General features: G+C 37.9%; 2 protein-coding genes across 2 annotated transcripts; one reads left to right on the top strand and one right to left on the bottom strand.

Moving 5' to 3' along the window:
- Positions 1–3,571: 3,571 nt before the first annotated feature.
- LOC139953912 (uncharacterized) lies at positions 3,572–10,579 on the top strand. The gene is made up of 4 exons (XM_071953516.1): positions 3,572–3,965; positions 7,662–7,799; positions 8,753–8,827; positions 10,064–10,579. The coding sequence occupies exons 2-4, from the start codon at positions 7,702–7,704 to the stop codon at positions 10,260–10,262; spliced, it is 372 nt and encodes a 123-aa protein (XP_071809617.1). The 5' UTR covers positions 3,572–3,965; positions 7,662–7,701; the 3' UTR covers positions 10,263–10,579.
- A 1,699-nt stretch (positions 10,580–12,278) lies between these two features.
- LOC139953913 (uncharacterized) lies at positions 12,279–21,622 on the bottom strand. Its single transcript, XM_071953517.1, has 4 exons — positions 21,403–21,622; positions 15,234–15,341; positions 14,221–14,298; positions 12,279–13,469 (listed from the first exon to the last, which is right to left on the bottom strand). Exons 2-4 carry the CDS (start codon positions 15,317–15,319, stop codon positions 13,268–13,270), a joined length of 366 nt encoding a protein of 121 aa, XP_071809618.1. The 5' UTR covers positions 15,320–15,341; positions 21,403–21,622; the 3' UTR covers positions 12,279–13,267.
- Between the last annotated feature and the right edge of the window lie 345 nt (positions 21,623–21,967).

Raw genomic sequence — 21,967 nt, 5'->3', positions numbered from 1 at the left:
TGTATCTTTGCGTCTGCAAGCCAAATTGTGTATTGATTAAAGGGCAATGGACACGGTAATACTCAAGATGGCTTATGAGTAACTTACTTGGTAACGAGCAATGGAGAGCTATTGACAGTAACATACATTGTAAGAAATGTTTCTATATTTGAAGTAACGTTAGTTTTTGAGAGAGAGTTAATTTCTCACTCAAATAACAAAATACTTTGGGCCTGAAGCAGTTTACTGAACACCTCCTTTGCACAAACAAACTTGGGCAATAATGGTGTTTTTTTTTTCTTCTTTTTTTCTTTCACTATTCTCCTTCAACTTCGATTACGAAATTGTCAAAGATTTGTTATTTGATGCATAATTATGTTGGGACACACCGAGTGAGACCACTGGTTTTCGGCAATATCAAAGGTGTCCATTAATGCAGTAAACTACCAACATTATTCGTTTCCATTTCTACAACTCACCAACACCACTTCAAAGTCATACGTTGAAACAGCATGTGTTATTAACCGGGGTGTGCCCAGCACGAAACAGGTGTAGCCGGGATCGGACTCGGACTCATGTGTCTTCTGATCTTACTAAGATGTGTGTGTATTGCCAAAGCTAAAAAATGTTTTCAAAGGTGAGTTTCATTTTATAGGGTGCGTTCGATAAGCTTCTCTGGGTCGACCCCGCGGTGCTCACTCGGGTGAGCCCCTGACAAGAGCTAATCGAACGATCACACTCGCCCTCTCGTGGTGACGGCATGTGTACCTCCAGGTCACCCCAAGTGACCCACCCCACAAGCAGGGCTATTCGAACGTACCGGGGCAGACCGGGGTCGACCCAGGGAAGCTAAACGAACGCACCCATTGAAGGCCCATGCAAGGAAGCCCATCCATTTGCCGTAGTGCCACTTAAAAAAGACACAAGGAAAGTCACGAACGATGCTTCAACCATCGGGCATTTCAATGTCCGACTCTGCACAACCTTTGCTCTTTGTTACAGTTCATAATATTCAACGCATTAAATAAGATGAAGAACTTTATTATCCCACACTGGGGAAATTAGTTTTCAATAGGTTTTCAAAGGTGAGTTTTTTTGTTTTGTTTTTCAATCCACTCTACTGAACAAGGTCTTACCCAATTGCCACTACAAAAAGATACAAGGAAAGTCACACATGTTGTATTAAGCATTCCAAACATCCAATGTCCGACCACAGCACTCCTTTGCTCTTTGTCAAAGTGATAGAAAACCTATTAGGTAATGTTACACAACTTTTCCAACTTACTTTTGTTTAATACATTCTTGACTAGCATTGATGCATGGCCGATGGTCAAATTCAATGCAGTGATCAACGGCAAGATGTTGGGAGGTGTGTGCGCATCGGCATTTATCCCATCACACATTTCGCAATGCCATACAGAAAATGTTGACCCCGCAGTCCCTTCCGCACTAGTCTTGAAATTGTTGGTTTCAAGATCTGGACTCTCTCTGAAACAATGTGCTCTAACACAAATCACAGGCGTAATACTCGGGTGGGATATACACATCGGTGTAAATGAGTAAAACTGCAATTAATAAAGACACTTACTTGTAGTTTTTGTCTCAATGGATGGAAATGCGAACTGGCCAGAGATGCCGATTTTGTCACCTCTACGTAATGGGGTTAAAGCCCGTTGAAGTCGGTCACCTCTGCTCACCTCGCCTGGTCGACGTGTCCCGGTTTAGGACTCGACACCGAAAGGAACATCATGCGACTGGAGCCGTTCGCCAGAAGAAGAATCTTGGGCACTTGGTAGTTGTACCAACGTTCTCAACCATCCAACTGGTAACGTTATATCCACATTGTTTTTATGAAATTGTTGTTCCAGCTTTAGGCACTAAAGACACTTGGTTACTACCTAAACTAATTGTTATCGTGACCACTTGGTTACCAGTATTGGAGAGCTGTTCATTGTAAAAAAAAAAGATTTTTTTAGAAACAGCTACCCCGAGAAAGATGGAAGTTCTCACTCAAATAAGACTTAAAGACAGTGGACACTATTGGTAGTTGTCATCAGACTAGTCTTCACAGTTGATGTATCTCAATATATGCATAAAATAACAAACCAGTGAAAATTTGAGTTCAATCCGTCGTCGAAGTTGCGAGGAAAATAATGAAAGAAAAAAACACTAAACTAACGCACCCTGTATTATGCACGCCGTTGTGTGGCAAGCGATTCTGCCCCCCCCCCCCACCCCCCACCCCCACCTCCCCGCGGAGTGTCGTTGTCCCCCATATTATGGTAAACTTTTAAACAACTTTTTCTGATAGCGTCCTCTTTTTAACCCTCCTCTTGACCCTCCTCAAGCCCATGTTAATTTCCCATAGGGAACGGAATTCGGCGCTTGCAGGTAAGCCGCGAATTGTGATTGTAAGCGCTAAGCAGAGTCAGAGGATTATTTAGGCCCACAGGTGTTTGGCAATATTATTACTCAAGGTGTCCAGTGCCCCTTAAAGCCATAGGACACTTTCGGGAAACAGTATTGTCCAAATGCCCACACTTCGTGTATCACAACTTCTATAAAAAATAATAAACCTGTAAAAATTTAGGCTCAATCGGTCATCGGAGTCGGGAGAAAGTAACGGGAAAAACCCACCCTTGTTTCTGCACGTGTCACCGTGTCATGACATGTGTTTACTATAAATCCGTAATTCTCGTTGTCGAGAATTGATAATTGTTTCAATGTTTTCTCAAAAAGAAAAGCATTTGGAAAAGTTTCCGTATGGCGCCACCACTTTTTCATTCGAAATAAAATAATATAGTATCTAATTTACCTGATTGATATATCCCTTTTTGTAAAAATGAGTGAAAAAGTGGTGGGCGCCATACGGAAAGTTATCCAATCTGTGAACTTTAATTTTTGTTTCTGTTCCGAAAGTGTATAATGGCTTCAAGAGTGTATTTGAATCTCGGATACCTTGTGACGTCACATGTATTGTTCGTGTTTGTTCAGTAGAAAGACCAGATCTTCGGCGTATTCAAGTTTCTTAGGATCCTGGGGCCAATTTCATAGAGCTGCTTAAGCAAAAAAAAAAATGCTTTTAGCACGAAAATAGCTCGCTTATTTTCCACATGTTACTAGCCCAAATTGCATGCCATATACATTGCTTGTGACTGGTATTTAGCGGTTGTTTACTTAGCATAACAATTGAGTTGAGTCTTGGCAGGAAATCTGATTTTACTAGCAAGTATTTTTGGGGGCCCAGATGCTGAACCTTGTGTTTTTTGTTTGAGCACAATACTTTTTCACACTTTAGTCCGTGTTAGACTTGCATAGTCTGCTCCGCGTTAGCAATATTAGCACTTTGGACTGTGTCTAGAATCACGTACAATACGAATAACTCCATGTGCCAACAAGTACGCCGACAAAAGAAAATTACTAGAGCAAACAGCCTTGAATGAGTTTAGTCAATAAATGTGGGCTTAGATTCAATTTCACCTCGGGCTTTAAAAGCTGCATTGTTAGCGAAACGTCTGGGTTTTTATGTTAGAATTTGAGTGCCTCAGTTATAATAGACAGTGTTTGTGTAGCGCCACCATAAGCCCGGACTGGATTTACTTTATTAGCAATCGTAATAGATAGGTCAGAGGTCACGGGATTGAATTTGTTATCTGGCTACGGCAAACAATCTAATATGATGTTGATGATTTATCGGGTGACAGCGGGACACAAAAGTTTACCGTAATGGTGTCGGGCGATTGATGACGGTCTATGCAGCTTTACAGCAATTATGCATCCGTGCACACATTAAGGAGTTTGAGTTAGGTTGAGTCATGATCAACACAAACTGATTTGTGCTTGATGTGGTGTGTGTGAACTCGGTGATTTCTATTTAAAAGGGGTATAAAAGCGTTCGTTTTGGTTTGGTGTGAGGAGGTTGAATATAAGCTGAATCGAGACTCGGGATTAGGTTCTGTTGCTGTTGGACATACGTTTTAAAACAGGTAAGAAAACATTTCATTCACTCATTTATAATTCATTCATTCATAATTAATTGAATTCATGTTCTTGTAGTAATGTCATATCGGAGTGTGGGTTTGGGTCCTGGTCGTGACACTCATGTGTCCTTTAGCAAGATGACTTAAAGTCACCTGGAAGTGGTATTTTTTCAAAATAAAGCTTTTGTCACTAATATATGTGTTTTGATGAGTGGAATGTGAATAAACAGTTAACTAAGGTTTTAAAAAATCAGTTCTTATGTTATTTACAAATTTAAGAGTAGACCCCGACCCGAGAGGGCGCTGTTCGTGACGTCAATCGAGGCAGACTTTGCCTGTAATGCGTAGAGTAAACACAATTGCAAAGTACATGTACGGACCAAGTCGTGAGTTTGTACGTTTCAAAAAAAAAAAAAAAAATTCCGGCAATGCCGACCAGGTGTATTGCTGCTGAATGCAGAAACACTTTTTGAAATGTACCAACTCACGACTTGGACGTATATGTACTTTGCACGTGTGTTTACTATACGCATTACAGGCAAAGTCTTCCTCGATTGACGTCACAAAAGGGGTAGGCGGAGTCAGCTCCCCAAACAACTTTATATATTTTTTAAACATATAAATCGTGACAAACAATTACTAAAAAAATTGTTTTATTGTTCGTAAGCATATACTCTTATGTTTGAAAGAAAAAAAAATTATATTTCCAGGTGACTTTAACTATAATTAATTCTCTTCACTCATGGGTATTTCTGCTGGACACACCTTATAAAACAGATAGGAAACTATTTCATTAATTTGTTTATGGATTTTATGTGCTTTATTAGGTATCTGACCGAGTGGTTCAGAGACCCGAATTCATGTTTTTGTTTTGTTTTTAGTCATCGGAGTGTGGGTTCGGGTCCCGGTCGTGGACTTGTGTCCGTCCCGGTAGAGCAAGACACTTTACTATAATTTGTTTTTCATCACGCATGGGTATACAAAGGTATAATTTTGAGGGTATAGGTTGATACTGTGTATGAAAAAGCCATTGAAGCGCTGCGGTTGCTCATGATGTATATACTCCCAAGGGAGCTGAAAATGATCAAATGACGAGTGCGCTTTAGTGAAAATTGCATTTGGAAATTTATTGTGAAATGTGCAATAAAAACAAAATCATCATAACTATGTTGTAATGCTCTTCATGTTGTGTGTTGATAGGTTATAGTCAACTGTTTGGTGTACAATATACATATAAATTTATTATTGTGTCCTTTTTTTTTTTTTTTTCTTTTTTTACTGCTTGCTTACTTACAGCTTGTTTAGCTTCGTATGATTTGTGGCCTTGCTTTAAACAATTTCATAAACCGACCATTTGATGTGCTTGTTCATGTCTAGGTTTCTGTTTTTTTTTTGCCTTCGTTTAGATATCACATTGTTCACTATGTCCATGTCGACTTACAACCAAATTTGTATTACTGTGTCCACTCAATGCCTTTCCCAAATTGCTGACAATGAAATAAGCTTGCCAATCTTCGCATAATTTGTGGGTCCTAATTAATTGCTTGTCAAATGCTACAGCTGTGTGATTTTTCGAATTGTTCCCAGATTTGTTCAATTAAGTTAATAATCTCAAAACCTCCCTGAGCTAATTATGATTATAACGAAAGTACAGCAGTCAATAACGGGAGATTGTGCGATTAAATGACTCTCTAGACCCCATAAATCTGTGAGATTCTGGGTCTAAAATAGGGGGGGGGAGACATACAATTTTGTTCAAACTAACAACCATGCCCCATTGTCTTTGCTTTCTCTCTCGTCCAAAGTTATCTCCCTTTTTAGCCTGCCTCGGTCACTAATTATTCACTTTTCTCCCTCTCCCACCTTTTATAATATTGTCCTTTGTGCTTCAAACTTTAAGTTTAGGTCAAACCAGCCCCCTTCCCTTCACCCACTTCCTCTGTCTCCCTATGCTTTGTTTACCACTGACCCCCTACCCCACCCCCCATATCTCTCTCTCTCTCTCTATTCGTTTACCCCTTCCGCTGTTCATGCGTGTATAACCCTTTAGTCCCTGCACCGCCCGAGTTTGCTGAAATCCAATTTCTCAAGATTCTTGCAGTAAATTACTGGAATTGTAGTTCAAATTTTAAAAGATAGCCATAGCTTAATGTGTATGCACAATTTTTTACCCTTTCGGTAATAATTATTTGTATAAAAGTACAAGTTCTCATGGGAACAATAAATGCCTCTCGTTAAACGGCTACGGTAATTTTTATGGCGAATATTTTTTGTGCACGGATAAAATGAACACAATAGCTTTTCAAGGTTTTTGTCTGGCTCAATGCTCATACTGATTAAATGCGAAGGCGTTAATTTTCGGCAATATGATCATAAATGATTAACAGTTTCCTGTTTACTAATGAGCGTTTTATTTTTCGTAAGAGCTAAATTATTTCATCATCATTAGCTGCGACAAGTCAACTGTGAAGGGAGAATTAATAACGATCTATAACAACTAGATATATTAACAAATGCGTAGACCTACTAATGACTATCGAGTTTTCTTTTGATGTTCCTTTTTTTTCCCTACAAACACAAGCTAGCGAGGTTTCCTCGTACCGCATACAGTGTATCGCTATATGCGGCTGGGCGGTACAGTGGCTAAATGGATATGTAGTGTTGTCATTTTAGCCTTCGAGACAGACAACGCTAGGTCCAAATTACATACCTGGGGCGATACTTGAATGTGTTTTTCATATTGTGGTATATTATAAGTTATAATAATATGTGGATTTTGAAGTGCAGGTCAACAAATATTTTGTGCCTGTCACTTGTAAGCTCTAGCTTCATATCGACTTACACAAATGTTGTTATTGTCTTGCTTAAACCACTAACTATTTGCTATGTGTTTAATCATGATGTGTCGAGCTGTATCTTAAGATGCCTATCTTTGCATGATTTATATACTTATTGTGCATGCTAAACTTGTACAAGTTACAAACATTTAACGGTAGTGGACACTATTGGTAATTGCTCAAACAATTATTATCATAAAACCTTTCTTGGTGACGAGTAATTGGGAGAGATTGATGGTATAAAACATTGTGAGAAACGGCTCCCTCTGAAGTGCCATAGTTTTCGAGAAAGAAGACATTTTCCACGAATTTGATTTCGAGACCTCAGATTTTGAACTTGAGGTCTCGAAATCAACCATCTAAACGTACACAACTTCGTGTGACAAGGGTGTTTTTTCTTTCATTATTATCTCGTAAGTTCGATGACCGATTGAGCTCAAATTTTCACAGGTTTGTTATTTTATGCATATGTTGAGATACACCAACTGTGAAGGCTGGTCTTTGACAATTACCAATAGTGTGCAATGCCTTTAACCAGAATCATCAAAACCACTGCCTAACTATTTCGTATGGGTTAATAGTACGTGTTCAACTAAAGCTTAAATAATTGCTCACTTTGCTCAAAAGGCCTATACGTATTTTGAGTAGGCCTGTACTAATCGTGTGCAATTTATAATAGTATCCATTGATTGGTTGCAATAATCAAATGACCCCACCAGCCTTTATCTGATATGGTGGATAATTTAGTAGGAGTGCACTGTTTGGTTTGGGAGTGTATACAGACAAATTTACCCAAACCTGGCTTACAAGTGTGTCCATCTGTTCGAATTTGTTTAATATGTAATCCTCTTCCCCCCCCCCCCAGATTTATAATTATTCATCATCGTTACACTGTGGTCGCCATAATGAAGTTCGCGGCACTCGTGACATCAGTGCTGTTTGTGTTAGTGCTGTCAGACTTACCTAGGCCAACCCTTGCTCGACGTTCGGGGCTCTACTGTGGGTAAGTTATTTTAGTTGTATACTTTGTCATGTTCTCTTGTTTTTGGCAGTTCAATAAATATAAATGCTTTAATTCTTTACCCTTTTAGAAGTTGCTTTCTTCATTAAAGGGTCTATGTAACTTTTCTTGGACAAAAAAACACAATGTCCACAGATGAACACTAAACTTACACAGTTTGAAGATGATAGTAGAAAGCTTCCCGGAAAATATTACGTGCTGAAGTGCTATAGTTTTGGGGAAATGAGTAAAACAATGGCATGAAAATAATGTTCGTCTCATGAGACGAAAATTATTTTAATCATTTACAAACGTATTTTTATGACATTGTTTTACTCATTCCTCAAAAACTACAGCACCTCAGTAAGTAAATTTTGAAGGGAAGCTTTCTACTGTCATTATCTTCAAACCATGTAAGTTTAATGTAAAGCTATGGACATTTTGAAAAAGTACCCAAATCCTTTAAAAGCATTTGACAATTACTCAAAATAACTATTAGCATAAAACCTTACTTGGTAATGAGTTATGGGGAGAGGTTGATAGTATAAAACATTGTGAGAAACGGCTCCCTCTGAAGTGACGTACATGTAGTTTTCGAGAAAGAAGTAATTTTCAACGAATTTGATTTTAAGACCTCAGATTTAGAATTTGAGGTCTCGAAATCAAGCATCTGAAAGCATGTGTGTGTCCAGGGTGTTTTTTATTTCATTATTATCTCGCAATTTCGAAGACCGATTGAGCTCAAATTTTCACAGGTTTGTTATTTCATGCATATGTTGAGATACACTAAGTGAGAAGACTGGTTTTTGACAATTACCAAACGTGTCCAGTGTCTTTAAGATGTCACTCAAATTTCACCCGGAGCTTTTAATAAGCAGCTTAACCGATTTTGTGTTCTCATTTTTTTATACAATGGTGATAATAATTATGGGTTCTTTTTTATTATTTCTCAACAGGAAATCTCGTAAAGGACAAAAATGCAACAGCAGTGTGAATTTTATCAAGAGGCTCTATGGGGACGACAAAAGGGAGTAAGTCATAATATGGAATCGTAAAGTAGATCAGCGCCCTCTAGTGACCATGTTTGGTTTACATTTTTTAGAATGAGCTTAGTGATTCTTTACTGAATGGTACAGATATATCGAGTATAGTGATTTGCAATTAATTAGTGATTTCTTAGACTGCTAACGAGTTTTGTTTACTTTGGTGGTGAGCTTAAAGCTTCAAGTAGTATTTCAAAAGTAGGGCAGTCCTTTTCAGAACTGAGAAACCTCCAAAAAAATATCCGGTATAGTTGAATATTATACAAATATTGACTGCTTCGAGTGCTATGGTATACAAATATTGAGGAATGTTATCGCAATGTAAAATTCCTTCCATTCCACGAATTAAAGCCACTCAATATTTGTTTTAAATAACTGACATATAAATCACACAAATTACTGACAACCAAAAATCATATATCGCCACGTAGCGGCAACAATGCACACATCGGATCACAACCTTTTGCACAGGTGCTCCTTTGTTTTAGCAGCGGCGCGGCGGCGCTGTACTGCTCAATAACATTGGGAACAAGGATGATCCTAACTGTCGAATGTGAAATGCTACTCCCCATGGGCGAATAGGTCTTTTTGATCGCCGGTGAGGATGGGAGTAATAGTGAATGTCACGTGAAGTAAGTTCCACCAATCAAATGACAAGGATCTGTATGTCAGTTATATAATTAAAACTATGACTCCCGAGGTGATCCCCGGAGCGTTCTATTTTCCCGAGGCGAACCATAGCACGAGTAAAAGCAGTCAATATTTGTTTTATAACACCCTAAACATTTCTAAATACTGTACTATTAAGTTACAGACCTGAATGCTACAATCCACGGACGACGCGAATACAGATTGCGAAAACTTTTACTGTGCTCTGCATGTAATCCGAAATGGTTACAGACTATTAATTTATCATCCTCGTACACGTAACGGACGTTTTGGTACTGCACGCCGTGTGATAGTCGTCGGACTATCACACGGCAAACGATACACTATCACACGGCCGCGTTTATAGTAAAACTAAGACATATCAAGTGACGCGCTCTAAACCACTGAAAATGCAGAATATTTGTAAGGGGTGTTATAAAAACGCAATACATCTCTCTAAGGAACACAATCTACCTGGCAAATAGATATACACACAAGGGGTCACCGCAAACCAAATAAGATATACATATTTTGTATTGTTATTATAATAACTAAGTTCTGCATATTTTTTTCCAGGGAGGAAACTGACAATGGAGCATTTTTGAAGACGGAGGCCGACAGAGAAATCGAGGAAAATGACCTCATTGAAAAACTGCGCATCCTTAGAGATTTACTCCGGGACCTTCAACAAGAAGAAGATCTAAGACTGTTAACTGGAGATGAGAGACTGGTGGCGGGTGAACTAAGAGTAAGACGGAGGCCCCCTACTGGTTAATGCAAACGTTAGATATTTTGCTTAAAGGCCCTGGACACCTTTGGTAATTATCAAAGACCAGTATTCTCACTTGGTGAATCCCAACTAAGATATACATACAAATAACAAACCTGCGAAAATTTTGGCTCAATTTGTCATATCGAATTTGCAAGAGAACAATGAATGAAAAACATGCATTTTTTTGCATTAATTTGTGTGCTTTTAGGTGCATAATAAAAGGCGTCAGCTGAAGTCTTTTATTATTAATTGAGTGAAAAATTAACTCTTTCTCAAAATTGACTTCCTTCCGAGAGAGCCGTTTCTCACGACGTGTTCTACCATCAACAGCTCCCCAATACTCGTTCTAAGAGAAGTTCGTAATCTAACAACTTTTTTAAAGTAATAACCATTATGTGTCCACTGCCTTTATAGACAATGGATACTATTGGTAATTGTCAAAGACCAGTCTTCTCTCTTGCTGTATCTCAACATTCATAAAATAACAAACCTGTAAAAGTTTGAGCTTAATCCGTTAGTCGAAGTTGCGAGATAATAATGAAAGAAAAACGCCCTTGTCACACGAAGTTTTGTGTGCTTTTGATGGTTGATTTCGAGACCTCAAATTCTAAATCTGAGGTCTCGAAATTAAATTCGTGGAAAATTACTACTTTCTCGAAAACTATGTCACTTCAGAGGGAGCCGTTTCTCACAATGTTTAATAGTGTCCACTGCCTTTAACAACTGGGTCTTTTTGTCAACAAAGGTAAAACCTCGAGCAGAAATTAAATGTTGCCATTTGGGGGGGGGGGGGGGGGGGGGTGGCAAGTGCATTTGCCATTTCTTTTTTTTATTATTAAGTAAAATTTGAAACGTTGCATGGTGGAAATACGATATATTAAGCTTTACGGTAGCGCCATGTAATCATAATCTCCTAATGAGTTGGATGGTTCTGAAAAGAACCGTTGGTTTCAACTTGGTTTCAATCTGATGCTCAGATCGTCTTTTAAAAATCAAAACATAGCGGCTTATTTCCTCTCGCAATTGTAAGTATTTATTATTGAAAGCAATGTTATTAATGCAATTTAAAAACAAAAGCAATACATTCATAGAAAAGTATGGAAATCAATGCTATTTTTCTAAAAGAACCCGGTAGATTTAGTTGGAGTTTTCTGGAAGATATGCAAAGTTAAAGGTTAAACAACACAACTTTGATGAAGCAATTGCAATGAATGGCAAAGTGTGGAAGAAACTTCTATCCTTCTTATCCTCCGCCCTCTATCCTTATTTTAGTTTCAGAGTTGTCCGGAGCACGCTTATGATACATGTTTTTCTGAAATAAAAATGCTAGTTTAAATGCAGGTTTATTTATTTACTTATTGGATTTATGTGTTGTTCAGTTTCGGGGGCCTTACTGCTGTTTGTTCATGCTAAAGTTAGATACAAAGCTTTTAAACACGAAGTAAATAAACAACAAATAAACACAGTGTGTTTCAAAATAATATTGTGTGTGAGTTTATTTCATACTTGTTGCAATCACTTTGCAAGTACGTTTGTCAAACAATGTTGTAGTGATCATTCAATCGTGTTTAAGGTATATAGCCTCGGTTTCGTTGTTCTCGTTTTGTTAGCCTCGTTTTCATCCAATGCATGGACGACGAGTTCAAAAGCATGCGAGAGCGACCATGCTGTACTCCCTTGATTAGTTTCGGATCCAATTAAAGGCACCTTGCATAATATGACGTCCTAATCTCGAAATAGCGCCCCCTTGAGTCGAATGTAAGTGAGACCAACTGGTCCCGAACACTCGCAAGACTCTTGCAAGTCTCGCGCGGATTCGAAAAGTATGCATACTGGTTGTGATGTGACGTTTGTGGCGTAATTGATCGTTGTAAAATAAATTGATTTATAATACATTGATTACTAAACTTAAAAACATAGGCTACACTGAAAGACATGTATACAACGTTAGGGCATAGAAACTGGTATAATATTTAATAATATAAACACTTTAAAGAGTTTTCCTTTTTATATGCGTGCTACCAATCAATCAAACAAACATAATTTGAAAAGCGCCTAAATCAAAAGTTTGCTCAAAGGCGCTGTGGCCCAAACGCTTTCCTCTCACAAACAAATGCCCACAAGCGCGCATGTTGCATCACAAAAATTGAAATATTTCACGACGTTTGAGATTGAACGTCTGACAAAACTAGTTTAATGCCCTTAATATAATAAACACTATTAATGGAAAAAAGGGCCCGATACCAGAGGCCTCAATATTTAACGAGAACGAAAACGAGAATGTTAACAACACACGCCCTCGATTGGTTTCCGATTGGTTGAATGGGCGTGTGCGTAGTGCAGAGAAATTCAACCAATAGAATGCGTTCTCTTTGCGTCGTGATCGTTTTCGTTTTCGTTATCGCTGCAGTGTGACTCGGCCTTTAAAGCGAAACGTTTTAGAACAAGTCATGAAAAAGTTTTTTTATTTATTTATTTTTTTAAAAAATCACTACTTCCAGGAGGTATATAGAACAAGACAGATAAGGAAAAACTAAGATTCTTCATAAGGAAGTTCTAATGAGACTCGGGTGCTCGACAAGAAATGTTGTGTACAACGTAAGGAAATTGATTGACTAAAGGTTCAGTAAAAAAACAACAGATGTCTCCACGGGATGCAAAATATAGAATGTGTGAATTTTCTTAGCTCTTGTCATTTTTTTGGCTTCACCTCTTTAGTTTTGGTCAGCGGTAGTATGATCGAAAAGGCAGACAAATTATAGATAATAATTTTGGCCTACCTGTCGTGGCCGAAAAGTTAAAAGCTTTGGACTCAATGGTGTTTTTGTTCAAACCCCGGACGTAGACTGCTAATCTTTTTTGCAAAAATTTTAATACTTAACAAGGAATGAGTTTTTCTTCGCTTGGGACACTAAGCTCCCGTGTAGGTCCCGTGTATGACAACAAAAAATATGTGTGTTTCAGTTTGTAATGGGATTCAGTTGTTTTATTTTGGGGTTGCTGATGGTCTATTCTTGAAGAAGTTTGTTAAGAAGTTCCCTGACTCGCTCGTACTGTGATCTTAGCTGTTTCTCTTCTTCAAGACGTTTCCTCATCTCTGTGGTTTCCGTCTCCTCAACTTCGAATTCCTCCATCGCTTTCTCAGCAAGCAACATATCTAGCGCCCTCTTTAGGGTGTCATCGTCCAGTTCGTTAAGATTGAGATTTCGACTAAAACAGACGAAACGAGAAAGGGAAAACAAACAAGTGAAATGATAGGAATTCGAGGAGTAATTTTGTATTGAATGCCATGTTTGCCCTCTATGTGTGACTCATGAAACTGTTGTTCAACAATTGCTTGCTTAGCAGAAATGAGCAGGACACCAGTCACAATGTGTACGTGTGACATGGTGTTTTGGCTGGTAACATTTTTGTGTGCTTGGCCACTCGTTGTGCTTAAGCACATCTAAGAAATTCGAGACCTGGTACAGTACTTAATTGTACGTAACACACGGCTCATCACTCATTGTTTTCATGTAAAAAAAATTATCGGTCAATTTCGGCAAATGAGCAGCCATTTCAACCACCAAGCTATTCTATTTCGCGCGAAATCGAATGTTTATGAAAAGGGTAATTCTATTTGGTTTTTGATTAGTCAAAATGTACTGTTGCGTCATTCGATTTAACAAAAGTAATCATTCAATTCAATTTAATAATACAATTCATCAAAGCAGCATTCAAATTCACAGACGCTTATTGAGGCGTGTTTGTCACGAAAAAGAATGACGATACGCTAAATTGAACAGAGTGCTAAATGAATTTGACTCAACTCAAAAGGAAATTAAATGGCCGAATTCTGAATTTGAATCAACAGTAACAACTGGAGAGGCAAACAGCTTTAATTCAAACGCATGAAAATGAAATTAGCTGCTCATTTGCCGAGTGTGACCGATAAAACCTTTTACCGGGGGAAAAAGCTTACAGTTCTGTTGACTCGTCGAGGGATCTGCTAAACGAACTTCCGCTCTGTCGTAATTGGTGGCATTGGAACTCTGTCAAGCTGAAGTAAAAACAATCAATAATTGATAATTATAAAACAAAATCAAAAACGTACAAAGCAAAATTCATTCAATATGTTGAAATTTATCGAAACATTGTCGTTAGGTGCACACTTTGATGATTAAAGACAAGCCAGGTTTTTCATTAATAAAAATGAGCTATAAATGCGTGTAAGTGACTTGTACGGCATAATGGTGAAAACAAAACTATGTTCCGTGTCAAAACTGAAACTTATTCAAAGTATTGAAATTGAGCTTTTTACTAGGTTTGATAAAAGTCTTTCACTTTTAGTTTCGAGAAAGATGTAATTTATCAAAAAAATATTTGATTTGAATTCGAGACCTCAGCTGACGTCTCGATTTCGAACATCTGAAAGCATACAACTTGTGCGACAAGGGTGTCTGTTCTTTCATTATTATCTCGCAACTTCGACGACCATTTGGATCCATTTTTCATGGGTTTGTTATTGTATGCATATGTTGAGACACACCAAATAAAAAGACTGGTCTTCGAGAACTACCATATTAGTCCAGTGCCTTTAAAGTTTTCTCACTTGGTGTATCTCAACATATGCATAAAATAACAAACCTGTGAAAATTTGAGCTTGATTGGTCGTCGGGGTTGCGAGATAGCTAAGAAAGAAAGGAAAAAACATCCTTGTCACACGAAGCAGTGTGCTTTCAGCTGTTTGATTTCGAGACCTCAAATTTTAAACTTGAGTTCTCGAAAACAAATTCGTGGAAAATTACTTCTTTCTCGAAAAATACGTCACTTCAGAGCCGTTTTTCACAATGTTTTATATTATCAACCTCTCCCCATTACTCGTTACCAAGTGAGGTTTTTATGCTGATAATTATTTTGAGTAATTACCAATAGTGTCCACTGCCTTTAACGTGTTTACACTCTACAAATGTTAGATCTACATCATCCTCTTACCCTGAAGGACAACTAGCTTCTGCTGATTTGGGGACGAGGCTGATACAACCGATCAGCACGGCGAGTCCAAGTATGAGGCGGTGCATTTTTGAGAGAGTCTTGAAGTACCTATAAATAATAGGAAACAATAATCACTGTTAATTTGTCAATCAATCAATCAATCAATCAATTATTGATCAATCAATTCAATTTGTGCTTGGTTCTGAAGGAACATGTAACTCGAGGCAATTTACAGGCGACCAGTTAGTCAATCTAAGACATCGGACATGAGCCATAAGAAAACTTGATTAACCTCCGTAAAGGCAGTGGACACTATTGGTAATTACTCAAAATAATTATTAGCATAATACATTTCTTGGTAACGAGTAGTTAGGAGAGTTTGATAGTATAAAACATTGTGAGAAACGGCTCCCTCTGAAGTAATGTAGTTTTCCACGAACTTGATTTCGAGACCTTTGATTTAGAATTTGAGGTATCAAAATCAAACATCCGAAAGCACACAACTTCGTGTGACCATGGTGCGACAAGGGTTTCTGTTTTTCATTCATTAAGTTCATCTCGCAACTTCGACACCCGATTGAGCTCAAATTGTACGCATATGTTGCATACTGTGAAGACAGGTCTTTGGCAAACATTGTCCAGTGTCTTTAAAGAAGAAATTACTACATTGCTCGCACAAGTTTAAAAAGCACTACAAACATCAAAAAGCCAGTCACAATTGCATCATACTCTAGGTTTATGGTGCAGAGTCAACAGGTTGAGGGTTCGAATCCCGGTCGTGACACTTGTCTCCTTGAGCAAGACACTTAACCACAATTGCTTCTCTCCACCCAGGGCCAAAATTTGTACCTGTTCGGGCAGAGATGATTCTTGTGGTTGAGGGTTTGGGTGGTTTTTTTTTTGTTTTTTTTATACTCTTTTTTTTAGATCTTTTTACAGGATATAAAAATCAGCTTAACAGCGTTACTACGCTATGGTCATGTGTAATACAAAAAAGGGAAAAGGAAAACATTACTTTAAAAAATACAGAATGTTAAGCGATGTGTATAACCATCGTTTGGTGAGTAAGAGCGCACTATGTATCTATTGTAGTTTTAATTTAATTTAATCTAATTTAATGTAACTTTAATCGATTGTAATTTTAATTTAATTTGATTTCATTTAATGTAACTTTAACTTAAAGTTAAAACTTTAAGTTAAAATGCGCTAAATATTTGGCAGCACATGTCATACGATACTCGTATAATAAGAGTAAACTATAAATGGTAGTAAACGTGCGGAAACAACCATGTTGTAATGCTTTTTTGAGGGAGTGTTGACTCTGAAAAGAGTTGGTTTGGTTTCTATGCTCGTGTAGATGAGATAGTTTATGACATGAAATAGATGGCCCAGTGACAGGGGTTGATAAAGTTCGTAGTACAATGAACATTCTTTGGAATTGCCCTATAAAACATCCAATGGTATACACTGGTTGTGTATGGGCCTATACATCATAGAACTTCTGGCATTGTTTGCACTTATCTATTGTAAACAAACCTTGGTAAATTTGTCGATTGTTAAGAAAACATTTTCGCAGGGAGTGTTTAGTTTACGTGAGGTTAGGTTTGGAAACGCAAAGTTTGCATGAACTTATTGAATATGAGTTAAATGAATACACAAGTTCAACTCCTTTTTCTTTTTGAACGTGGGGACGCAAACAAATAATATTGTTCAATTTTAATCTGAAAGATTAATGTAAACGAAATTAAATACCAGACCCAACTTCTGTTTGAAATATTTCCCTCTGAAATTAAATCATATTTGACAAAACTGAATCTGAGTACATGTAGTAACAAAATCGCTGATTTCGGTTGTATAAGCTAAACTAAGGACAACACCATGTCCTTATACCGCCGCCCCCCCCCCCCCCCCTCAGTGTTAACAAAATGCACCTGATTTTGTTCATTCCTTTCTCCTTGTCTCATACAACAGATTGTAAGCCTTAACAAAGAAATATCAAATTAGGAACAAGGTACATTCACATGCTGAAAAACGCACATGGTTCTTTACAATTTCTTCTGAATCACACAAAGGTATTTGCCAACATTCTCACAGGCGAGGCTTGTTGTTTTATTTGGTTGATTACACAAACATGAACACTGTCTGTCACCCTGCTGTCAGTTCTACACACACATTTTGTCAAAGTTCCTTTATGTTCTGTGACCAGCCATGTATGCTTCGTTTTTGAAATGCCAAGGGCACACAAGCATGTTCTCCTTAGTAAAAGCACCCTATCCTCTGAGAAAATTGTAAATGTCTACCGTCGAGCATTTCAAGGGCACCAAGGCAATAACCAGGGAGCATAGGGACAACCGCCTTTGTCGCCTCCGTGAAGTATCAGACATGCGTGACCACGGGTGTGTCCCCCTGCCCCCCTCTTCCTAAATACCCAACTTGAAGTACAGGTTAATGAAGTATTGTTGTTGCAAATTCTGACCAACGGTATCATGCAAAGACAAAATTGGTGCCCTGACATTTCAACCCTAGCAGTTGGTAATTCTCTCAGTTCTCTTGGGCGAAAAAAAAAAAATGACTCTGCATGGCCGAAACGTCAGGCCACACATTATTTTTGTGTCTGTTTGATTGATGATTAAATTATTTGTTATTCGAACTTCTTTATTGAATAGAATGAATCATTTGAATATCCACACTTTGGTGTGAAGCTATAGTTGCAAGCTTTTGACGTGAGAATGCCAAAAATGCAAAACTGTCAAAACTCATTATCACTTTTGCAGATATGAAAATCCACAACAACAACAACAACAACAACAAATCTTTGGGGGCGAAACGTACTGTCAATTGCCCACAAAACATTGATATAGACAAAACACGTGTAACCTGTCAACCCATGATTCGGTGTTAGAAATAAATTGTCATGGATTATTTATTTTTTTGATAAAGTAATGGCTGACTGGTTTTCCGTTGTGGCTGTGTTGTGACCGTGGATAATCAATGGATAATAAAAGTTGTCAAAGGTTGTCTCGATCGCTATGCCTATTAAATAGCACACGATCCACCTTTGTGGAGAATTCCTTAGACTTTGGAACCTCCATGTTTTTTTTTACTATGAAAGGTCGTATGCAGGACGCATTGGTTTTAAAGCTTTAGCCTGCTCTGCAAAAGCGAGAAATAATAGTTCTAAAGCCCGTTAAAGGCAGTGGACACTATTGGTAATTACTCAAAATAATTATCATCATTAAACCTTTCTTGATTACGAGTAATGGGGAGAGGTTGATAGTAAGTATAACACATTGTGAGAAACAGCTCCCTCTGAAGTGCCATAGTTTTCGAGAAAGAAGTAATTTTCCACGAATTTGACTTCGAGACCTCAAGTTTAGAATTTGAGGTCTCGAAATCAAGCACCTAAAAACACACAACTTCGTGTGACAAGTGTGTTTTTTCTTTCATAGTTATCTCGCAACTCCGACGACCAATCGAGCTCAAATTTTCACAGGTTTGTTATTTTATGCATATGTTGAGATACACCAAATGAGAAGACTGGTCGTTGACAATTACCATTAGTGTCCACTGTCTTTAATGCTTTGACTGCTCTGTAAAAGCGAGAAATAATAGTTTTATAGCCCGTTAACTAAACACTTCATTTCCGGCAAATCCGTGCCTACCTTTTCAAATCACAACCATGATGTCAAAGTACCTCTATATTTAAATAGAATGACATTCCAACGCCTGAAATTTTTAATACAAATTTGTTTGTATTTGCTGTGGTTAAATAAGTTCTGCGAAACCTTACAAAGGTGGTTTTAGGGTCGTCTTTTGAAGTGTTGATTTAAAGTGGAATGCAAAAAGACTTTTTATTCAAATTCCTGTTTGCGCGGTTTCGTTTTAAAAACTGGGTGGTTGAAACTCCAGTCCCTCTTCATGAGGTGAAACTTGATCAGGAGAATTTTAATTTTAATATTAACACGCATTTAGACTCGTACATTTCCCCCTAGTCCACTCAAACTAGAATTTTAGTCCAGCTTTTAATGTGTTTTATTTTCGTTTTCGTGGACACATGATTTCGCTTTTTAACTGAAAAAAAAAACTCACTTCAGCCAATTTAGTTAATATTTATAGGCAATTAAGATACATTTTAACCATTCTTTAACTAACTTGCTGTAGGCCTACTTATTTACACCTGGAATTAATTAAATGGTTGACCAGCTCTGGCTGTTGGCATGCACGAAATTTAATAGATATTGCGGCTTCGTGAAATTGAATGAAACTATTTGAGCAGTATGAATGCAAACTTGTGAAATTGAATCACTCCTATTGACCATTAAATGCTGATTCAACAAAGCATTCATTTTAAAACGAAATTGAATGAGCTAGGTATTAAAATGAATGGTTTTTCTGTTCAAGTGACCAGAAAACCTATATCTAAGAACAGTAAGGTATTGTACTTTAATACAAAGGTACTTTCGCACACACACACAAAAACAACAAAAAATCCGGAAATCCGAAACTGTCCATTTTCCAGTAGATTTAACCCTTTTGTCAAAAACTAAAGTTGAGCTCTCACGGCTACCCTTCCTTGAACTTTTAGGCCAAGTCATAAAAACTACCAGTTGATCGTCAGGGTTTCCCTTAAAAGAGGAAGATGAGGGTCCTTTTTTTCTTTCCCAAAGGTTGCCCCAAAGCATTGATATTTATACATTGACCACCAAGTCCTCAGTTTAAAGTCGCCACCTACTTTATAGGTACGAGTTCTTAGAAGATCAGTAAATTTAATTGGAATTTAAAGAAAGTTTGTCTTTCCGAAGAAGAAAAAAAAAATGGTGCGGTCTCTAAAAGGGACGAAGAAGGGGACGATTTTTTTTTTTTTGAGCCTTCGTCAAAGAGACGCAAAAAGGCCAGCGATGTGTTTGACGTCATCAAAGGGGGCGAACTAATCCAAGCTCAAAGAAAACACCTTGACGGGGTGTTTGGGCAAGGCCGATAAGGGTTATAGAGACTTCAGTGACCGGTTTAAGGTGTCCCAAAAGGTGCGACCAAAGTAAACAAAGCCCCATTGTTTGGAATTCTATTCTTGAAGGACTCACTATTTGATAAGCGTTACAATAACCTCAGGTGGGAAAGTTCGTTGGTATTATGTTGAAGAAAACGTCGGTTTCCGTTCGTATGCACTGCTCTTTTTTCTGAAACTTTATTTATTTTTTTTAAAGACACTGGACACGTCTGTCAACGACCAGTATTCTCACTTGGTGTATCCCAACTTATTAATTGATTAACAAACCTGAGAGAATTTTGACTCATTTAGTCACCAAGGTTGCAAGGGAACCATTTTGAGCCAATGAGCCAATGTCTTTAACAATAATTGTGCCAACGCCTTATGGGAACTTCTAACCATAAGGGAACACCCAGGTTAAAAATCCAGCTATGCATGCATCAACGGTGACAAATTCAATGTGGGGGCACACAACTATTACGGGGGGCAATCGAAATTTGTGATTAAATTACACTGTCAGAAAAGGGAGTAATAAATAGCGTTGGAAATGTTTTGCCTGAAGCAAAAACTTGTTACAAAAAGAAACTTGTTACCAGTGGTTCTTTCCCTGCCTTTCAGCCCCTTTGGAGTCCTGAGGTCAACACACCCTTAGTATAGAGCCTTCCACGTGGGTGTGGTTTTCATTACCCCCCACCTGAACTGTTTGACTTTTCCCAAATGTTGGTTTTCTTCCCACATCTAAAACTTAACATCGTTCCCATGCATCACTATTCTGGTCATTGCAACGCTGAATGTGTGCTGCAATTGTAGCGTTATTAGTCCCATATTGGATGATAAAAGCAGAGCCACTTTTTTTGCTAAGCAAAGTTGCTTACCACATAAAAGTATTTTTGATTAATCATAAGATTAATCCTAAGTTAGGAAGAGTTTTGTTAAAATCGACGGCTGGTCTTTGACAATTACCAAAGGTGTCCAGTACCTTTATTACTAAACATCTTACATGATGTTAAGTTATCTTATACCTAGCAACTTTGACAACCAGTCAAAGTTTTCACAAAATGTTGTATTTTACACATAAATTAGGACACACCTATGTCAGAAAACTGGTCCTTGACAATTAACCAAAGGTGTCCATTGCCCTTACAATATCACTAACATATTACATAATCTTACTGATCTTACCTGATAAAACTTCCCGATGATCAGTAACAAGTTTTCAAGGTTCTGTAGTAAAGGTCCTTTTGAAGAGGAGATTCCGAAGAAGTAGTGAAACAAACCGCTCCCCAAACCACACTATGTGCCCCTAAGTTCAAGGGTCTGTTCACTCTGTTGTGAAGCTATGCGTGGTTCAGGTAACACCAACAGTTCACCCAACCGATTGATTGTACCCCGAGTACAAAGGTTGATTTGATTGATAACCATATACTCGTGTATTTCTCAACTCATTGAACCTTGTTTTCTCTAGTGTTTTCATAACAGTTCAGCTCAGCGAACGGGATTTGCAAAGTTCGGTGTTCAATTCTTTGGCGTTGTCTTTTCGTTTCATAGAATGTGGGGGACTGTGTTTACCCTCGGGGCGAAACGAATTGAAGGATTCAACTGGTATGGGCTTTGGGTTTACCTACCCCTTTGGTATTGTTATTTAAATTTGTAAACTTATTCAAGTTATAGGATTATAAATTATTAGACAGATTTAAAGTCACCTGGAAATATTTAGTAGTTTTCTTCACATTAGAGGATTATTTTT

Source organism: Asterias amurensis, chromosome 22, assembly GCF_032118995.1.
Source record: "Asterias amurensis chromosome 22, ASM3211899v1".
NCBI classification, from domain to species: Eukaryota; Metazoa; Echinodermata; class Asteroidea; order Forcipulatida; family Asteriidae; genus Asterias; species Asterias amurensis.
Note: the sequence above shows the minus strand (reverse complement) of the source record. Positions and strands in the feature narration are given on the sequence as shown.

Bases quoted from the DNA above. Each gene is read 5' to 3' on its own strand.
- LOC139953912 (XM_071953516.1), top strand. From the start codon at position 7,702: ATGAAGTTCGCGGCACTCGTGACATCAGTGCTGTTTGTGTTAGTGCTG. The intron at 7,800-8,752 runs GTAAGTTATTTT...ATTTCTCAACAG, and splicing joins CGTTCGGGGCTCTACTGTGG to GAAATCTCGTAAAGGACAAA. The intron at 8,828-10,063 runs GTAAGTCATAAT...ATTTTTTTCCAG, and splicing joins TATGGGGACGACAAAAGGGA to GGAGGAAACTGACAATGGAG.
- LOC139953913 (XM_071953517.1), bottom strand. From the start codon at position 15,319: ATGCACCGCCTCATACTTGGACTCGCCGTGCTGATCGGTTGTATCAGC. The intron at 14,299-15,233 runs GTAAGAGGATGA...TTTTTACTTCAG, and splicing joins GAAGCTAGTTGTCCTTCAGG to CTTGACAGAGTTCCAATGCC. The intron at 13,470-14,220 runs GTAAGCTTTTTC...CGTCTGTTTTAG, and splicing joins CTCGACGAGTCAACAGAACT to TCGAAATCTCAATCTTAACG.